Consider the following 21113-nt stretch of genomic DNA (forward strand, 5'->3'; position numbering starts at 1 on the left):
GACCATCTTGTGGACTACACAACTTACATAGAGGTTTTAAATACCTTAGAATATGTTGCCTGAATAAACATTAAACAAACTGCAACTATTTACATTCGGACACAATCTGAGAACCCATCGTCAAAGAATTTAGGAAAAACAGCGCCCTCTTTTAGTCAACAGTCTGAACAGAGAGACTACTATGTGGTTATTGTGGTACACACAAAGACACAAAGCTGGGCATAGGAGGGCCTCAAAAGTAGAGCGTGTGTGTGTGTGTGTGGGGGGGGTGTGTGCGCAAACGAGGGGGTCAGTTGCTGCAACATGAGCATGAGAGGTCAGTCTTGTTCACTGGGTGGGTGACTGGGTGTACAATTACCAGAGGATACGCCTCTAGGGGGCGTTGCTAAGCAAAGAACACGCCTCTACAGGGTGTTCCCAAAGAGGCGAAAACGCAGAATTGACCACTTGTACAAAGTCCTCCTCATTAGAATCCAGTCAACCGCAGGGCTGAACGGCACAGCTAGTACTAGTAGACTACTCTCCGTGCGCGTTTCTTCACAGATCTTCGCTCGCCATGCCTATCATGGGCAACCCGTTATGTGCAGCTGCATTTTTGGCTTTCGTGGTTATTTCTATACTAGTGACACTTTTGATAAGTAGTTTGCAACTCGCTGGTCAGAAAGGATATCCTCCTAATGGAACTATAAACGAAGAGTTTGCTTCGCACTCTCAGCGCAGTGCCCTGAATTACCAACTCAGCGAAAGACGCAAAGAAATTATTCCTTTGCTCTTCTCTCCAGACAACGAAAGAAGAATATTGTGGGAGTCGGGATTTTCCCCGCAGCACCGCCCGTCATTAAAAACAAATGTGGATTTTAGTCTGTGGAACGAGATTTCAGATAGTTTAAGAAGAGCGCATATGGATGAAATGGGCTGCGATTCGCTGGTTGACGTGCAGTCAGTGGAAGTCCTCGGGTCTGGATACACAAAACTAGTTGTCAAAGTTGTCTTGCCCGAGGATCGGTCGGTGGCTTTAAAGCTGGTCAACGACCAAGGAAACGACATCTTGAAGTGTCTGGAGGATTTTAAAGACGCTCGTGGCTGCTACGAGCTCGTATCTTACAAACTGAGGAAAGAAATGGTCCTGCTACAGAGGTTGCAACATCCAAACGTCATAAAGGTAAATAGTAAACATTAATACTGTGCGTTTAGCTCCGTTAGGAACCTCAATATATACGCTGCTACGCTTTAGCTCCGAGATGATCTTCTCGGAGCTAAGGGTAGATATGAGGTTACAAACGGAGCTACTATATCTCTCGGTCGTGTTGTCTCCTCGCCTCACTGCTTGGTCTCACGCGTAAAACTGGATGAAACGGCTCATTGCCTCTGGAGGCCCTTCCCATGTAATTCAATTAAATTCGTTGAACCTCTCACGACCTTAGGTCCGGTTTTGCAATTTGAGGAGACACAGAGCCTCTGTCCTTAAAAAAAATTCCATGATCCCATCTGAAACCCCCCAGACGTTGTTCAATCAATCCATTATAGTCCAATTTGAAACCTGAACTCAGACCGCTACTTTTGAACGGAGAGAATGGTTGTCTCTCACAACGACCAGCCCCCGTCATGGTACAGCGTGTCCAACGAGTTTAATTGGTTGATTTCATAAGGATGCTCGGAATATTCACTGTAGGCTAATATGATTACTTTGGTCAAAGTGTCATTTGTAGACTGTAGACCATGTCGCCAATCATGTCCTTTCAATTTACTTCTGCAGACTGTAGTATTAAATAACTTTTTTTAGATGATTAACTATTTCTGGTTATTAATTAGATGTGTTTCTGTGCTACAGACATGCAGGCATAAACTTAAACACAAAGCCGACAAAGGACCAGTATGACCTTATATTTATGTTCGATGCCGTTACTGCTTTACAATCTTCAGCAACACCCAATTAAATGCTTCAACTGCACAACTCGAGATGTTCAACTGAAAAACATTTTCTCATTTGAAAAAAACCAAACAAAAAAAACAGTTATTTCTGTCAACTGACAATTTAAATTATATAGCTTAAATTATAAACACACCCACTTAAGCCTTGTATATTTCATTTTATGAAGATTTTATAGGCATAAGTGAAACATATATTTAGCCTGGCCACAAAATATAGTGTCAGTTTGCAAGTTGCAGTATATTGATGTGGATATTCTGTACATGCCCACAGCTCAGAGGCCACTGTGCAGAAGATGTTGGAGGCAGGGGAGATAAAGGAATGGGAAAAATCACAGCCATCCTGGAGCAGGGGAACCCTCTCCAGATGATCCAGCTATTGCAGAGCCCCTGGGAGGATAGATTCAGGGTAAGGCGTTTTTTTTTGTCTTTAATTTCTCTCTCTCTCGCTCTCTCTCTCTCTCCCCTCCTCTGATTTCTTGTTGTTCCTCTGCTGTGGTCTCTATACTCTACTTTCAAGATGTGTTTCTGTTTTTCTATCTCCCTGCAAAATTCAACTTCTTACTCGCTCGCTTAAAAAACACACACACACACACACACACACACACACACACACACACACACACACACACACACACACACACACACACACACACACACACACACACACACACACACACACACACACACACACACACACAAACAGTCTACATTGCATGGTCTGTTTTCTGTCACTTGCAAGCCTTAACTGAATCCCTCTGCCTCGCTCCATTTCTCTCGCTCCCACGCTCATACAGGCAACGACATGGAACGCTCACACTCAGTAAAGAGATGATACTATAGGGTTTTAGCCACGTCACACATGAGGGGGTTCAGGATATGGAACCCTTACAGTCGGTAAAAAGAGATTATACTATAGTGTTTAAGCCAAGTCACACATGAGGGGGTTCAGGACATTTGAAACCCCTCAAGGTCTGACATCTGTCCTTCGTATGTCCTGCGTATTTGATCAGACCATGGTCGGAATGGAGATGGCTCCTAGAGTTAATCCACCACAGGCTAAAGAATGTCATCCCATCCCTCCCCAACACACACACACACACACACACACACACACACACACACACACACAGCATGACCCACCAGCCAAAGGTATACTCCCCAGTAGGAGTCAACAAAGGGTGGGGGGGGGGGGGGGGGAGTTGTGTGTGTGTGTGTGTGCGATGATCCTCATAGGGAGAGAAAACAAATATTTTTTTGTTTTATTTATTTCTAATTCATAAAAGTGACATCATTGCTCAATGCTCGCTGGCCACTATGAATTTCCGATTCATACACAGTAAAAATCCATGTGTATACTCTGGGTTAACTGAACGCTCCAGATTTTACGGTGTAGTAGTATGGCTTTCAGGGTAGCTCGGCTTCTTCGGTCGTACCGCCGCACACAGTAATCCCACCGGGTTCGGTTTCACCAGCCTCTGTTTTTTTTGGGGAGTTTTTTTTAAACGGTGGCTTCAATCTCACAGAGTGACGTTCAAGAGACAGTGCATTACCTAATGGTTCAGCTATGTTTGTAGCGTGACAGAATCATTTCATTCCCTGTCAGTGTGCGGATAATGTTATTGCTTTATTTGCTCTGAGGTCTTTGCTCTCTATTTATTGTTTGTGTCTTGTTAGTAGATTATAATATATGATTTACAGAATTAAAGCCATTTTAGAATAGTATACAAATGTGATTGATTAAATATTGATTTTATATATATATATATATATATATATATATATATATATATATATATATATATATATATAAAGAGACTGCAAGGAACTGCACACTCCAGGGAACAGAGACGGGCAACTTACTGCATCAACTTATTTATTAGCATTTATTAGTGCTAATAAATAAATTGATGCAGTAAGTTGTCCGTCTCTGTTCCCTGGAGTGTTCAGTCCCTCCCTTGGAAGGTTTTTCTCTTTTTTGATGTCTATGCCTGCTAACTAGACGGGTCTATTTGGATGTGCAGGAGTCCCTTTTTTGTCTCATATATATATATATATATATATATATATATATGAGGGAATAGACACCCTCGTTACTTGGCTGATATCGACAATAAGCTACTTGACAAAGGCTATACAGTATATCACTGCTGTCGGGAAGAAACCACTTAACTCCAAAATGTTATTTTTATTTTATTTATTTAATTCTTTTAGGAAATGAAGAAAACCTTATATTTGTAAAACAATGTGCATGTCACCTCATCAAAGTTGGTATTGTTAGCTGCTTTAGCACAGTTTGAGTGTCCAATGGAGGTTTTCTCCAAAGCACTTTTTTATACTTTTCAATGGTTCAATATTTTTTATGGTTGTTCAATAGCATTTATTTATTAAATAAAATCGGAAACCTCAAAAGTGGAGTTAGGTGGTTTCCTCCTGACCGCAACGATATGCATTTCACATATATGCATGAACTGGTGTTTTTTTTCTTCAATTTGGCGTTTTTATAACTATTTAATAATGTTTTTCAAATTTACATTTTATAACCAACAATGTAATGGGTCTTTAATTATATTGCGATTCTATGCATCAACAAGATACATTCTATAACTGCTTTGTGGAGGTGTGTCCCTCAACTTTTATCACTTACACTTTAAAATTTAAAATGGGACCCGAATGGATCGGTGTGGTGATCTTTTTTTTCTGGCATTGATTTCTGTTCACATTGCAGGTGTGTCTGGGTCTGGTCAGACTCCTCCAGTTCCTCTCCTACTCGCCACTGGGCTCTGTAGCGCTCCTGGACTTCCAGCCTCGGCAGTTTGTCATGGTGTTGGGAGAGCTGAAGTTAACGGACCTGGACGATGCCAGCATGGACGAACCCCCCTGTCAGACAGATGCAGACTGTACCCTCCAGTTTCCCCTCAAGAACTTCACTCTGCCCTGCTCAGCACAGGGACTGTGTGAGGGTCTGAATGAAAAGAGGAACCTCTACAATGCCTATAGGTATTTATATTACATACTGTGTATACGGTAATGGTGAATAAAGAGTAATTGAAGTCACCTGTGCATGGCCACTTATTATAGATAAGACAGGTGCTGGTTGGTTGCAGGAGAATTACAACAACTGTATCTAGAGATATACTATTGCTCTGATAAAATGGATGGAACTGCATTCATAGCGTAGGTGTGGACACAGCTGAAGTTGTTAATTATTGGGTGGATGGAATGAGGGGTGATGGATGCGTGTACTGTATGGCGTCGTTTGAGTGGAAAATGGAGTCTTCTCCTGCTTTTATTTTTTAGCATGCATTCAAAGTTCTGACAGGTTTATGGCCCCCGTTTGCTTTTAACACCCTGGTGAGAGAAGTCATGCTCTGTGTGAACTATGTGATGGGGCATGTCTGTCTCCCTGTCTGACGGAGCTGTTTTTGCCTGTCCCCCAGGTATTTCTTCACCTACCTGCTACCACACCAGGCCCCGCCTGGCCTTGCACACCTGGTAAACCACATAATGAACTCCACAGGTGAGGAAGAAAGACAACCATGACATGACGGGACGCAGCTATTCATGATCAAGAAAGCAAATCAGTGCATTATTGAAGTCGTGTAATAACACGCTTTGTGAGTGAGAGCTTCATTAAGTGAACGCTAGGTTTGTGGCCCCTGGCCCCGTACTCGTAGGCTAATGAATAACTGTTGATAGTGCTTAAGTACTTACGCATGTGATAGGCAGGTATGGTAGTATGAGCTTTACCCCGGCCCGTACAATGTTCAACCTCCCATTTTGGGCGGGAACCCCTTTTGGTGTTCGCATCATGTCATGCTTTAGCTATTGAAAAATAGCAGATCTACAAGCTCATAGCGCGCCACCGAGTGGCGTGCTACGAGCTTGTAGGTCTGCTATTTTTGAAAAATCGAAGAATGACTGACATAGAAACATAGCTTTTTCAGAAAACTGTCAGGATGTAGAAGACATTTTTAGAATCTGATCTCAGGTCAGAATGGGTTAAGCCATGGCTATTTCATTGTTCAACAAATAGCGAAAATAGCAGATCTACTTTTATTTTGTAGATCGGCTATTTTTGCCTATGATGTGCCCAAAAAGGTAAACGCATAGCTCATGTTCTCTGTATGTAAATAAAAATATACATATACTTATATGAGTGTGTGTGTGTGTGTGTCCAGGGGAGCTGAAAGCTGACATCAACCAAACACTAGATGCCTTTGAACGCGTCCTCCTCCTCTACAAGTCTGGTGTGCACCTGGACAACGTTCCTCCATCAATAATCAGAGGTAGGAGCTAATGGAATGAAGGCCTCTTTTTCATAAACTAGTGTGGGCATTTAAGGATGGTGGGGGTAGCGGGTCAGAGAAGGCCCGGCTGAGCATACTTTTCCTTTTGTCCTCCTTCAGAGGCAAGGACACAGTCTGTGTACCACGTTTTCTCTTTTTCATTTAATTTCATAAAGGACATGGGGGCAGGATGTGGGGTCTCGCTCTCCCTCCCTTCTGCTTTGACAGGTTTATTAGGCAGCAGGAATGCGACAAGGTGGGCTTAACCCCCACCTCAACCCTCCCCGTCTCTGGCTCATAGATGCGTTTATTGGACAAAAAAAAGAAAAAGAAAACAGGGATACAGTGTTACAATGTCAAAAACGGTATTTATAGCAATATCTTCTTGTTTAGCCTTGTTTGTATATCAAATGAAACTCTTAAACCTTGCGTCCCCCAACATTTTCAAAAAAAGCAGATCCACATGTGAAGCTTTGAGTTTGTAGATCTATTTTCACTATTTGTTACACAGCAAATTATGCGGCTGAAGTAGTTCGCCACAACATGGTTGCTTCATATCTGCTCCGGCTCTTTTGTTAATTCTTTGTGTTGTCTACAGCGATGAAGGTCTTATCCCAACTCATTCCACTCCCAGCTCTCCTCTACCCTGCCTATACTCCCCCTCATTCCTTTCAGTTCTGTGAAATATTAATAACAGAATAACTGGCCGAGTTCCTGTCGTGAGACTTTCCATCCTCTAGACGCCGGACTGTTTGCATAGCAGCACTTTATGAATTTAATCACAGATGTGAGGTAAAGCGGCTGCAGGACTTGCAGTAGAAGAGAGCGTTTTACCTTAACAAGGAGGTGTAACATTTAGTATCTGGAGCCATACTCATCGACATGGCAAACACATCTATATAAAAAAGAAAACTAGTTGTATAACTTTGATTTACTGTATTAGCTCTGTCGTGTCTCAGATGGTAACTGTTTTTTTAGGGGGATTTCTGTAGAACTTGTGGTCGTTCCTGGGCTGTGCGCTGGTGAATCATGTTCTATTTTTATCACTACTATCTGGAATTCCATAACCCAGAGATTGTGTACAGTAGAACCCTACTGAGATCACAGATATGCTCACTCCATAGTCTCTGGTATGAAATGCCAGGGTACATGGTGTCTTCTCAGCGGATAAAGCCTAAAAGTATTTAACTCTGAAAGTGTAAAAATACACTTTTTTTTCCCCCTCTCTTTTTTCTTTTCACACTTCAATAGTTAAACTTAACAGACAGGATTTGGCAGTGTAGCTAGCTGAAAAATACAGACTTCATTTTCTCCCCCCTTCATAAGAAACACTCCTCCCACAAGTTACCTTTTCTTGGCCCCCATACTACTTCTTATGTGTATACAGTAGTCTATGTCTATTGTTCTAAAATACTCCTATGCACGTAGTTTGGCAATGTGACTACCACTCCAACTACCATCACCTCATGCTAACTCACCGACTAGACCTTTTATTCTTTTTCGCTCTCTGTGCCTCTCTCCTTCCCTCAAGTCTCTCTTTGTGTGTGTGTGTGTGTGTGTGTGTGTGTGTGTGTGTGTGTGTGTGTGTGTGTGTGTGTGTGTGTGTGTGTGTGTGTGTGTGTGTGTGTGTGTGTGTGTGTGTGTGTGTGTGTGTGTGTGTGTGTGTGTGTGTGTGTGTGTGTGTGTGTGTGTGTGTGGTTGAGTGCACTTCCAACTCAGACTCTTGCTAATGTATAGCAGATGAGATCCACAGAGCCGCCTGACTCAAAGAATGTTATAACAAATGTTGGGAGGGAGGTTATGTTCGATGGTTTTCCATTTAGGACAAGTAAAGCACACAAATTCTACTTAGATTGGATAGGCATTATTGTTCCCATGGGGAAATTTGGTTTGTTACAGTAGTAACTAATAAGTTAAAAGTGGTTGTCATCATAATAAAAATTGCATTGAGCTATAAAAAAAAGAATCTTTTCTGTATTCTCTGTGTCGTCAGCCTTTGTATTACTCTCTCTTTTTTGACCTCTTGAACCCTAGCCTCTGTTCTTGGGGCAAACATTCAGCGAAAGTGTCAGGTTGCAACATGTTGTGAGTATGTAGATCGGCAGATTTGGTGTAGAGCGGGGAAAAAGAAGGGGGCCTAGTATAGACCCCTGGGGGACTCCGATCGATCGGTTTTAAGTGGTTAAACTATTCGTGGACGGACCGAATGCAAGTCTTCAGAAAAATGTCCTGTCCTGTACTGAGCTGCCTTCTTTTGTGTTTGTTTAGATTACACAGTGATGCGAGGTATGAGGACTTCTGGGAATGTGGAGTACCGATGTTGGCCGTCCTACAGCCATCAGGGCTGTGTGCTGGCAGTCCACGGCGCCAGGGAGGCGGCGTTCATTTGTAACGCTCATGCACAGTGCACCAGCTTCATCCTCACCGGACAGAAGACGTGGACAGGTTTGTAATGCCCTCAATCTTACAGCCATGATATGATCCCCTACCCTAGCCCCCCCCCCCCCCACCCACCCACACAAAAACAACAACAAACTTCCTTGCTTGTTTCCGGCCAGTTTTGATTGGCGTATGTCCTCGCCCAGCCCCTTTTCTTCTTCCCCCACTAGTCATTCCCCTAGTCACAAGGGGAATGACTCGTGGGGCCTAGTGGATATCACCACAGTACTGGAGAGTTTTTTTCAGCAACTGAGAATCTAATAATCTGTTCACAAGAGGGGGAATGTAGAAATGTTAAGTCCTAAAGTAGAACCCACTCTAGGTTAACACCATTTCAGAGACACGGGAAGAATCACATAACTTCTGTTACTCTACCAAGTATAACAAATCCTATGAGCAACTGTACACTGCCAATGAATGGTACTATACTGTATATAATTTCATGAAAACCAATGTTTCTCCAAATGAGAAAATTTAATCTATCTATCTATAAATGTCTCTGTCTGTCTGTGTGTAATCCACGTAACTCGAGAACCGTTCGCCCCACCGGCTTCAAATTCGACACGTGTGCCACACCACCACAGGGGGTGCAGTGCCCGGTGCCGAGTCGGTCGGACCCACAGTTGTCCAGAACCGCCCCAAAAAGTCTCCTGCCCAGGGTCCATATATGGAGCTAGCCTGTTCTGACATCATTCTGACGTCTGCATATACTCCATATTTGGACATGCCTGACAAAGAACTCCATATATGGGCATAAAAGGGACACAGACATAATATCTGGGTGGCGCATCGTTCCAAGTAGGCCAGTGCGCAACGGGCACCGCTGTTGAGGCTCCAACGCATAATATCTGGGTGGGGCATGCATTTCCAACTTGGATCGTTCCAAGTAGGCCAGTGCCCAACGGGTACCGCTGTAGAGGCTCCACGGGCACAGCTCTAGTAATATATAAAATTATATAAGCAATAGCATGCATGTTTTCATACAAAAGCATCAAAATATATCATATTTTATTACTTCAATTCTGTCTTGAAAATGCTGGTAAACATCTGTGTTTCTGAAACACAGAGAATGTAGAGTGAGTGTTGCTCAAGGGCTTTAAATTGATCTGTTTTTCTTGTTTCTCTCATCCATTTCTTCTGGTTTGCAGGCCACCTCCTGGCTTCTTTCAGAAGCAGTTTCAGCCATCTGGTGCCAGATGAGACGTCAGAGGTGTATTTGAAGAAAAACAAATCCCCTGAACCTTCTGCAGTGTGATCCAAGGACCAAACAAAGCTACGGTATTACAACCAAAATGGAGCTCTTACGGCGGAATGAGAGAAACGATACACCGCCAATGGCATGAAACGGAGCAAAAATGTTGCACATGACCTCCTAAGTACGAATTATGCTGCCTTTCGCAAAAACGAACAAAATGAGAACTCCGTTCTCCTCCCGATACCCTGTCGTAGGAATATACTGAGCACATTGAGCCGTTGTGGTTGTGCAGTAGGAGGGTTTAAGCAGGGCTAAAGGAGGAGGCGTTTGAAGTGAGGCGAGTGAATGTGATGTATTTATAGGGCTTCTGCTCGGTGACTGTTTGATCTCGCTGCCAGCTCACTCTGTCTGCCAACAACTATTTAAAGGGATTTCCCTTCAGGTACAATTAGGGGGTTAAAAAAAAGGCCTTGTCCGCGCAAGTGTTTTTTCCCCAGCTTGTCTTTATTTGCCATGTGTGTTGTGTTTTGTTCAGCATCATGCCCCCCCGCTCTCAGTAGGACTTAAAGCCAAAGAAGTAATATGAACAACTTTTAAACCCTCCTCAGCTCACTGTTTGAAGCCTGAGGTACAGAAAAGAAAACAAGCTCTTATATAAAGACACTTTGATGCTAATGCGCTGAAGTTGTGGCTGTTTATCCACTTAAGCCCTATTTTATACTTTGTAGTACGATGGTATTGTGCTGCGAATAGAGCTGATTTACAAGCTCACAGCACGTCGTATCGTGACACGTTGTGAGCTTGTAGATCCCAGTCATACTACGGAGCTCACACCGCTTCACACCGGGCACGTTGTGAGTGTGTACAGTAGATTGGCTAGTTGGATAATCTTTGAAAATGTTCACCTACGCTCAAAATACCGTGAGGACACCAGATTTAAAGGTTAATACATGGTTCCACAGCTACAATGTGCCAAGATGATTGTTACCATTCCATGCCATTTCGGTTGTGTATTTCTATTTCCTGCATTGAATTTAGTTTTAAATGTAATTCATACATATTTTTCTTCAGAATCGTTAGGATGAAATTAAATGTAACTGTTCATAACACTATTTGTGTGTGTTACGGTGAATGTACACCTTGTGGGTGCAACTGTTATTTTCAGTGAAAAATTATTCAGTTAAATGAGTTGATATTCACTTGTTCCTCTGTACAGTTTTATAACTTGTTTGCTTTATAATTATAAACTTTTTGCTCCCTCTATGATGTTCTTTTCTGTTTGCAATGTCATGAAGAATTTGAGCTAACATCTTGTCAATATATCTCCCAGTGCTACTACTAAAACAAGCTGTGTGTGTGTGTGTGTGTGTGTGTGTGTGTGTGTGGGGGGGGGGGGGGGGTTTCTAGCTAATAATCACGTGCCCCCCTTTATCTACTAACTGTAACACATCTGAATGGGCAAAACTCCAAACCCACAGAGTTTACACAATACCAGAGGAATGCATTCAAATGTCCTCTGCTGAGCTCATTATGAGCCTTAATTAATACATGTAAATAAGCCTTACTTGCTGGCCCTTTCACATGTAGGACTTTGGGGAGGGGGCATTATTGTAAGACAATGGCAGTCTCCAGGACAATCAGAGTTAAATCTTCAGTTTGCACACGAATGGAATTGCCATCTGTGCTTGCAGCCTTGCAGGGAGGAACCTGGTGAGATAAGGGCAGGGCAGGCCTGATGCCTGTGCTGTTTTGGAAGGTTGGTGCAAATAATTAAAGCTGACCCAATGCAGTGGCATCCACTTCAGACGTTTACCGCCCAACCAACAACCCCCCCCCCCCCCCCCAAAATCCTTGTAATAAAATGTACTTTCCAAATCATTTGGAAAGTATTAAACTTAGTCATTGGAACAGACTTGGCAACTGAGCCAGAAATCAAGCCTCCAGATGGAGCACCACACTCGACTCCCACTGACTTGAAGGGGCATGTCCCATCTGCAAATTAAATTTTTATGGCTAGGACATTGGAGAGGCCTCAGGGTCCTCTTTGCCCTGTGGTGGCCCCCTGTTGTCTAGTGAAGAACTGGCTGATTACAACTTGATTAGATGGCAGTAAAGGAGACTTGATTAGATAAGAACAGACAGACTTAACTAAATTGACCAGCACAGCAGGATTAACGTGAATGTCTGGGTGGGTGAATGTGAGAGAATCCTCAATGGTCGGCTGTATCTCTCACAGTAGAGCTAATGGCAAATGAGACTGCAAAACAAACGGTTGTAAAATCAAACCTGCAGCTACAATAACTCAACCAGTGACAAATTAATAAACATACATTTAGTTTACTTCTTTCAATTTCACTAGGTTCTGCGAGTAGAATGAGGTCACTTATTTAAAACCTACAACGTGTGGTTCTCCTTCCTCGGAATCAGCCCTGAAGTGAAATCGCCTGGCGTCTGGTTAGTTTTTCTTGGCTCGGATTATGACATGAGTAATGGCCGACGTGGCATGCACATTTGCACATTTGGTACAATACAACTTTTTTTTTAAATGCATTGTCATGATACTTGGATTGTGATAACACCAATAACTTAATTAGATGTGTGTGTGTGTGTGTGTGTGTGTGTGTGTGTGTGTGTGTGTTTGTGAGATAACAGAACTCTCAAGTCATTACATTAGACACCTTTGGGTCATGCAAACAGCATGCCATCTTGAGGTTGTGATCAGGAATTTTTGCAGCTTGTTTTTGCACTCGGTTGGGTTTGAATGTGTTCCATTTTAAGCTACTAGGTTACTGGTGTAACTTTAGTGCTGAGTAGAATGACTGAGTACTTGTCGCATGCCAAAAATAGCCAATCCGCATTGCGTTGTGAGCTTGTAGATCTGCTATTTTCATATAGCAACACCGGCTCACAACAAAGTATGAATCAAGCCCTGTGCTTGTTTATTTAGCTGGAAATATGTCTGGGGGTTTGGAGGTTGAGGCCCTGGTAAACTTTTCAACTGATACTCTGGAACGTGTCATTTTGATCATGAAGGGTTTTCATCCCCTGATCATGGTGAAAAAAATAAAATGATAACTTGTCCTTTCTCCCACCCAGTTTGGGACAGTGCTCCTCTGTTTTGTGGGCTTGGAGACTGACAAGTTGGTCTTTTTTAAAAGACACAAGGGGACAAGAGGCGGCGGGGAAAGATTGTTTTTACACTGGAGTCTGTGCCCCTCCATCTCTGTTGTTTTAGGTTCCAGTTTCAGCCAACTTGTTTCCATAGTTTTTTATTCATGACCTCCATCTGGAAATAATATGTGTTCATGAAAACCAGCCATCAGCAATTTGTGTGTGTGTGTGTGTGTGTGTGTGTGTGTGTGTGTGTGTGTGTGTGTGTGTGTGTTAGAGAGAGAGAGAGAGAGAGAGAGAGACGACATGTGTGCCTGTGTACACAGCAAAATCCTCAGTGTTTAATTTAACCCTAAAGTATAAAAATGGAACCATAAGGAATTTACTGTGTAGGGTAGGAGGTATATTGTGGCGTTCAAGCTTCAAGCGTCTGTGGAGGGATTCCAATAAAGCCTAAATTATACTTAGTTATACAACCACGCCACTCACCCACTGAAAATAACATATTTAACTTAACTAAAATAACACTCCGGATTTGACTGTGTAGCCTTGTGGATCAATGGCTTGTACAAAATCTTCATAATCTTATGCCAGACATGTATCACTGAGCTGGGTTCCCAGCAGCATTCTAAAATGCATATCTAATAGTTATACTGTATTAATGCAATTGTAAAGTTAGCCTTTACTGTACATTAGACACAGACTACCTCCACTTGGCCAGAAGTGCATATCAGGCTTCATGATAGAGCGAGTGACCTTTTCGATGAGCAAAAATAGGTGTCTAACGCTGCAAAAATGCGGTTACTCATAGGCAAACTAATGCCTCCTTGCATTAGTTTGCAAAGAAGATCTGTGCTCTGTTTTTAGCAGGAGAGTGTATAGAGTGGGCCAACATAGGCTATAAGCTTAATTCATACTTTCAGATCAATAAGCTCACGAAGCGCTTGCAGATCTGCAATTTTCACTGTGCTTCACCATCATAAATTAAGCACAAGAGTTTTACAGAGCACTTCTGTGCTTGCCTCTTTGCTGCTGTTGGCTTCAGTCAGTCACACCTGAGAGTCCCTGGAGACAGTTAACCTGTAGTTGGCCATTAACACAGAGGGCTCTAAGTGTGCAGATACCTGTGCACACTGAATGTCTAACTAACTGACGATTTGTCTGTCTGTCTGCCTGTGCGTCTGGAGCCGATAGAATCCCCTGAAGAGCCATAATGACTATAGCAGGCCCTTAAGGAGAGGCAGCAACTGTGTGTGTGTGTGTGTGTGTGTGTGTGTGTGTGTGTGTGTGTGTGTGTGTGTGTGTGTGTGTGTGTGTGTGTGCGCATGTGCGCGTGCCTGCCTGCCTGCCTGCCTGTGTGCGCCTGTAGGCCACTTTTTGGGTGAAAATGCTGGATATGAAACCAGTTGATTGGGGTCAGCATGTGAAATTTAGGCCAAAAGTGGTTTCCCCAATTAGACTTTAGGATAAGAGTGATAGGAAGATTCTGAGATTCAATGGGTTTTATGTCACTCACTCATGCAAGTACAAGCAGTGAAATGTTGGTGTGACATGTTACAGTGTGTTCTGCAGACTATGCTAACACAAACAACAATCTACGGTAATCCTGGTTAAGTAAAGATAAGTGGAAGAAACCTTTAGCAGCAATGGAGACTGTGCAGAATTTGAAGTGAGAATAAATCAGCAAACATGTGCAGGGGATTTATTTAAAAAAGAAAGAGAATAAGATGTAAGTCAACGCAATGTCCCCGGAATTTGTACAGAAAGAGAGAAGGGGAACAAGTGAACAAGAGAGAAGCGGGGGAATAAGAGGGAGAGCTGGAGAGCGAAAGGTTCTCAGTTCTCCAGTCTGCTTTGAAAGGTGTGCCTGGATCATGTTTTTAAAAGCCCTGAAGTTAACCCCAGTCAAAAGGCTTATGCCAACCACTAGAAGCACAGAGGCATCTTGAAAGGTGTCGCAATTCAGTGCTGTATCCAGTGACATCTCCACGGACCCCCTGAATAGTCTCCCAGTGTCGGACAAAAAGGATTGCTGGATTAGTGCAGTACAGTGCACTGTAAAATCACGAGTGCTAGGTGAACTCTGAGAGTGTACGCTTGGGTACACTTGCTACAGCAGCTACGCTCTCGCTGTTAATTTAAAAAAATGTGTTAATGTATACCAAAAAGAATGGTTTTGCAATGCATTGTGAGCTTGTAGATCTGCTATGTTCAATATTGTGTGTGTGTGTGTGTGTGTGTTACACATGACCCAATAAAAATAGGCCCATGTGGAAACACTGGTCAAACATACAGTATCTTTAGCTCATTATAAAAACCCAATTTTGGTCATGAGATCCGCATGTGTCTAGGAGGCGAGTCTCCCTCCCACCGCACACCACAGGACTGGTCTGGTCTGGGTCATTTTCCTTTTGAAGCTGCCTAGCCCCCCTGCCCACCCCTCCACTCCATCCATCATGCACATACTTTGTCGTACGATGGATTATATATAAGGCATCTGGAACCCAAGTTACCCAACCCCCCCGCCCCACCCCATCGTCCTCTGTTGCACCCCTGCTCACTCTCCTCCCCGCCCTCCGTCTAGAGACTTTTTCTTCTCCAGAGTTTTTCTTCTTCATTTAGCTTCTCTGAAATTGCTCCGGTCCAGTCCCGTGCATACACAACTCCAGATTTCCATCTCCCTCCCTCCCTCCTTGTAGTTCCTTCACCCCTCCCTTCCTCCAGCCATAACACACACGTTCTGTAAATCATCTGGAGTTTCCCCGGCCTTTCAACTGGCTGAGACCTGAGGGTACGGCTGAAGACTGTGTGTGTGTGTGTGTGTGTGTGTGTGTGTGTGTGATTGATCTGTCTGTCCCTGTTTTTGCAGTTATCTGCAGCCTGGATACAAATCAAACTGCCCGCCTTTAGTTGGATGTTCTGGCATCCTCAATGACACGTGGACACTTCTCAGTGGGACAACTGTGTGTGTGTGTGTGTGTGTGTGTGTGTGTGTGTGTGTGCTTACATTTATCTATACGGTCCTTCAATCTTATCCAGTTACAAAAAAATCTGCAGTGCTACTTTTACTCTCAGAGTCCAAATACACTCCAGATTTTACAGTAGTGGATTAAGGGTTTGTAGAATTACACACATTCTTCAGTGAACATGCTCTTATACCAGAGTAAGTTAATCTCTTTTACTTTGGCGCATTATTTGGAGTTAGGCCTTGACCTCCTATTGTCCTATGTGAATGTTACAGTCAAATGCTACACAGTAAAATCCTCAGTGTTAATTAACTCTGAGTATACAAATGAGTTACAAATGGATATATCAATACTGAGAATCGTACTGTGTATCTAGAGGTACAGTGGTGAGGTTCCACACACTTGCACACAAGTGATCAGTGATACACTTTGTAATAGCATAAATTATTTAAAAAAAAATTACACCATTTTCTGTCTGGGTTTGACAACCGTCTATCTATGTAGCTATGCATGAACTGGAGTGTATTAATGTTATACTGTGTTTGTTTACCTCCTTCTAAAGTTGCCTCTATGGCACAGAGCGGTTCAATTACCTCCTGAAGATTGTTAAACCGGGAGAGGGCTGTGAAATGCAACTCATTGCCACAAGTCGCCAATTAGAGGTTCTGCCCACACAGCCATAAAACAGTTAGTGGAATCATTCTGGGGCTGTTAGATTCAACACTATTAAGAGTTCATTAGTTGCCCTGCTGCAGGAGGGGTCATTAACATATCCCCAGTAAAATGGAGGTCTTTTCAGTCATATTAATTATGCAAATTTGGGGCTGCTTCCTATGGTGACTCAATTTAATTTAAGAGTGTAAATGTGGGTCCATTTGAGATTTTTTCCGCTGTGTAATAAGCTTGTAGGCCTATAAGGAATAAAAATGTTCTATAGTGCGATGAGACACTTTTATATGGCAATGAAGCAAATGGTCACCTGTTTAAAATAGAGGCCAGTGTTGGAGGCATAGCTATTACTAATACTTTCATTATTGCCTAAATTGATTTAGCTCGACAAAAGGTTATGAGCAACGTCTCATGATCCTCCCAGCTCTTATTAGGGCATTTTACGATCAAATTACACAAAATTTGGGCATGGAGTTGGCTATTATGGAGTGTATTACCTCATCTAAAGTAACTGTGTTTGTTTATTAGCAAAGAAGAACAGTCAGCGCATGTGATGGACGGTCTGCATCCTGCATGCCAGTCTGCCAGAGTGAGAGAGTGAAGAGCTCATTTGGGGGTGAAGGTTGCTAGGTTCCGTTTGCAGAGAGCCCTCGAGCCGTTCTGTACAAACAAGGGTTGGAGATCAGACATCAAAGCTGGGGTGGGTGTGTGACGTGTGAGGTTAGTTATTGACAGGGCTTGAGGAAAAGGGGAGAACTCTCTCTGCAGCTCTGAGCCTGAAAGGGAAAGCTGCCGGCTGTAACTGCTGTATATTGTTTCCGTAAACCCTGAAACCACATGTGATAACCTCGGTCATGTGTCCCGACCTCCCTTAAAATAGTCGTCTGGAAACCTAACCACTCAGAGAACCTTTGGCCTCTTGCTCTCAATAACAGCTAGCTCAGAATATCAGAACCCATATGTTGACAAACAGGAGTTGCATGGTTTTGGTCAATGTGAAAGAACACAGAACTGTAGGACAAAAAACTATTTACAGGGCAAATGACAATTTTGTATTTGTATAACACCTTGCACGCATACATAGTAGTAGAGTTTACAGTATACAATATTTAAATCTAGTACATGACTGTGTGAGTTCATAAACTTCCTAATGAAGAGTCAAAGAGTGACAGAATGGGGTCTGATGTCATGTTTTGTGTTCACTTATTGACTGCCACGCAGACTATTAATTAATTAAGTAATTAATTAATTAATTGATTAATTTACCCGTGCCGAGGTCTTTAAACCGTGTTTTATTCAAGGTGGAAAAAATTACCCAGGTCCGTGAACTGGAAGTTAAAACCCTATTAAATCAATAGCAGTTTTTCTTTTAAGTCACCCGAAACATACATTTTGTAACCGCGATCAGCGACAGCGGGATTGGCTGTAAACAAAGCTCATTTTGATACGAATCAGAATCTGGGATTAGATTAGAAATAGAATCCAAGATTAAAGCATGTCAAAAATCAAATTAAAGTGGGGGTGGATGGCCGCGCGGCCATTTTGATTTCCGCCCTGTTTACATCGCACTAACTAGCATGATTCCAGAGCCGAGCTAGCCAGATTAAAATCACGATGACGGAGATCTCCGTCCATGGTAGTGAACCGAGACAGAGATCTCTCCGTCCATGGCAGCAGCCAACTTAATAAAATGGACCTGAGTTGCAACTGTACCTGCAACTTGGATACACTATTTTTGCTAGAATTCTCCACAGAATATCAGGGCAGAATGCTGGGGTGAGTGGTTAAGATTCTTGAGCAGTTGGTAAGTATTAAAAGACGTTTTTATTTTATTTTTGGGGAGAGTTGAGACTTGAGTTACAGGAAATGTAACACCACAAAGTGCATTATTTCTATAGTGAGAGATGTTTTAGTGCTTAAAGCTATTCAGTCATCAAAGGCTTTTGCAAGACAGACAGCTAAGGGAAGGCAGTGATCCTAACTATTTTTCTTTTCTCCACCTAATGTTTTTTCACTCATCTGCTTTCTTTTCTCATCGACTCCAGTTTTCATTTCCCCCTAAAGCAGAGCAACAATGATCTTATAGCCTATAATAGCTCTGTGCTAGCTAGTGTGCTTGCCTTTCACCCTCTGTTTTTGTTAAGTGTTTTTTATAGAATTTGTGCAACAAGGCCCCGGCCATATCCTCACACTATCAGTGCTTCTAGCAGTCTAGTGTTCTACAGACAACAATCAGACAAAAGAGAAATTATGGTTATGCAGGATTTAAAATGAAAGAAACTGAATCAATGGACAGTACTGTAGGCTACAAATATCCTGCAGAACACATTGAAGAAGACACATGTAGGCCATCACCTTTTCATGTGCTACAAATTACAATTGTAGCTTAAATGTACAGAGAGAATGGTGCTATGGCCAGTTACTTAAAAAGATTAAATAAGTCAAATAGCTTAATTACAAATATGCCAGTTTAGGCAACCATGTAGGCTAAGAAAATCTGAGAAATGGCCTGTTCAGAGTCTGCAGTCATATGACTTACTTGGGGAACTTTTCTGACAACAGAATCCACATTTAATTCATTGGAGATCTTTTTTCAACGTGACACTTGCGCCCTCTAAAGGTGAAACAACGGTAGAGAAAAAGTTTTCTTGCTTGAGTAAATGGACTATCAATCCACCATACATTCATGAATCCACTTTTATATATTCCCCTATAAAACAAATTACTCAAATTTCAATACTGTTTGAGGTGTCGACCAGAGCAGTATCTTCTGCAAAGTTCACGCCATGCTCGCACTGTCCGAACCCCTCAGCCAGGTTGTTAAACAGGACTGGGGAAGTTGTACTGAAAGCAGAGCTGCAGAGCGCTACGGATGGCTGGACCAAACCAAAAACTTGTGAAAGAGCCAGAACGTGCATTATTGTTTGGCCGCACTTTTAGTTTTTCAAATACTTAAAATGTACAAATTCGAAAGTTATTTTAAATATTGTGTGTTCTATAAACAATAGGCTACACAAATATGTAGGCTATATCTAAAAATTTTTTTTTTTTAAAGTGATAATCTTGGCTTGGTGGGCTCTGGAAAGGTTACATTTTTAAAGATGTAGGCTACATTTTACGGTAAATTATTTCAGCAGGAAGGCCGATGCACACCTCAGAAGGCTATGCCTCCCAGTGACAGGTGCGTAGGGCAATAGTCGCATAGCCTACATTAAAAAGGGTATCTTTGAAAAACAAAGAAAAGGTCCCGCACATTGTCAGACACTTGCCAAAATGTTGCTCTTTATTAGGTCAACGTTTCGGACGGTAAATATTTGAAATACTTTTGTGTTTGAACTTCAGTATGTAGGCTAGGGCCTAGCCGCTAGGCTACTTCACCACATGACATAATGTAGCCAGGCCTAGTGGAATTGCACAGTGAGTGACACCAGACTTACATTTGAAATGGGAAATGTACAGGAATTATATTTGACAACAACTTGAGTCCTCAGTGCATTTTTAAATGTTGTCTTTCTAGCTTATGGTCCTACCTTTGAGCTTAACTCAGTTAAGAGGCAGCTCAGATGGAGCTCAGCTGGATAACCAGGGTGGTGGTTGAATCATAAACCCAGAGCAGCCCAGAGACCCTTGTTCACCTGGAAGAAGGGTAAAGAACTGCTGTTGAACAATTCAAGGTCAGTACAGTACACCTGCACCATACTCGTGAAAATTGCTGATCTACAAATAATACAATGCCTTTAATCACTGTTCGTTGCCAGCTTGCCAGTTGCCAGCTTGCCAGCAACAAATAAACCTCTGTCAGTTCATTTGGGGTTATGAGATCAGAAATATTAGCCCCTCTCGGGACCCTACATAAAGCTTTTCTGAAATTTTGATGAGTTTTATGTTGGGTCCCTGGTCAGAACTATATTTTCGTATGGAAATTCCAGAACGCGGAAGTAGAAATTCTCTCTAAAATAGAAGCTGCGCCATGTGACGGCATTTTTTTGCCTTTGTTATTCTGAATTCGGTAACTTTAAGTACCTATACATCCCGCTGCGAATATCTCCTGTGGCGCGGAAGCCGTTAAGTATTTTTAATCTTTGTTTGACCGATTTGGTCGCTTTATTTCTTCTTGTTTGTTTACCGTTTATTGTACCGCCTCCCGGTGTGCGGTTGGCTTGTGCGGCTACGTCCCTGCCTCTGATCTGCTCTGTCATAGCTATAGCGCCACTAGCTAGCCAGATAGGCGGTACAATGAGGTGTCAATAAACAAGGAAGGAAGAGAAGAATCCAAGCTTCCAATTCGGGCAAACATATATTAAAAATACTTAACGGCTTCCGCGCCACAGGAGATATTCACAGCGGCATGTATGGGTACTTATACTAAACATATTCAGAAACGCTCTGGGTCGTCAAAATGTCAGAAACTTCAGTAGCATTTGGGTTCTGCTTGGAGGGCTACAGAAATATATGACTGTGCCCTAAACGTTTGTAACATTTTTACAATCGGCTCTACATTTCACTGGAAATCAG

General features: G+C 42.5%; 1 protein-coding gene across 1 annotated transcript; it reads left to right on the forward strand.

The window, feature by feature from the left end:
- The first annotated feature begins 463 nt into the window (after positions 1-463).
- On the forward strand, positions 464-11113 carry pkdccb (protein kinase domain containing, cytoplasmic b). Its single transcript, XM_083791226.1, has 7 exons — positions 464-1162; positions 2204-2338; positions 4658-4929; positions 5370-5449; positions 6111-6218; positions 8487-8663; positions 9806-11113. Exons 1-7 carry the CDS (start codon positions 557-559, stop codon positions 9910-9912), a joined length of 1485 nt encoding a protein of 494 aa, XP_083647352.1. The 5' UTR covers positions 464-556; the 3' UTR covers positions 9913-11113.
- The last annotated feature ends 10000 nt before the right edge of the window (positions 11114-21113 follow it).

This window comes from Protomyctophum parallelum (assembly GCF_964188405.1).
Source record: "Protomyctophum parallelum genome assembly, chromosome: 20".
In the NCBI taxonomy this organism is placed as follows: domain Eukaryota; kingdom Metazoa; phylum Chordata; class Actinopteri; order Myctophiformes; family Myctophidae; genus Protomyctophum; species Protomyctophum parallelum.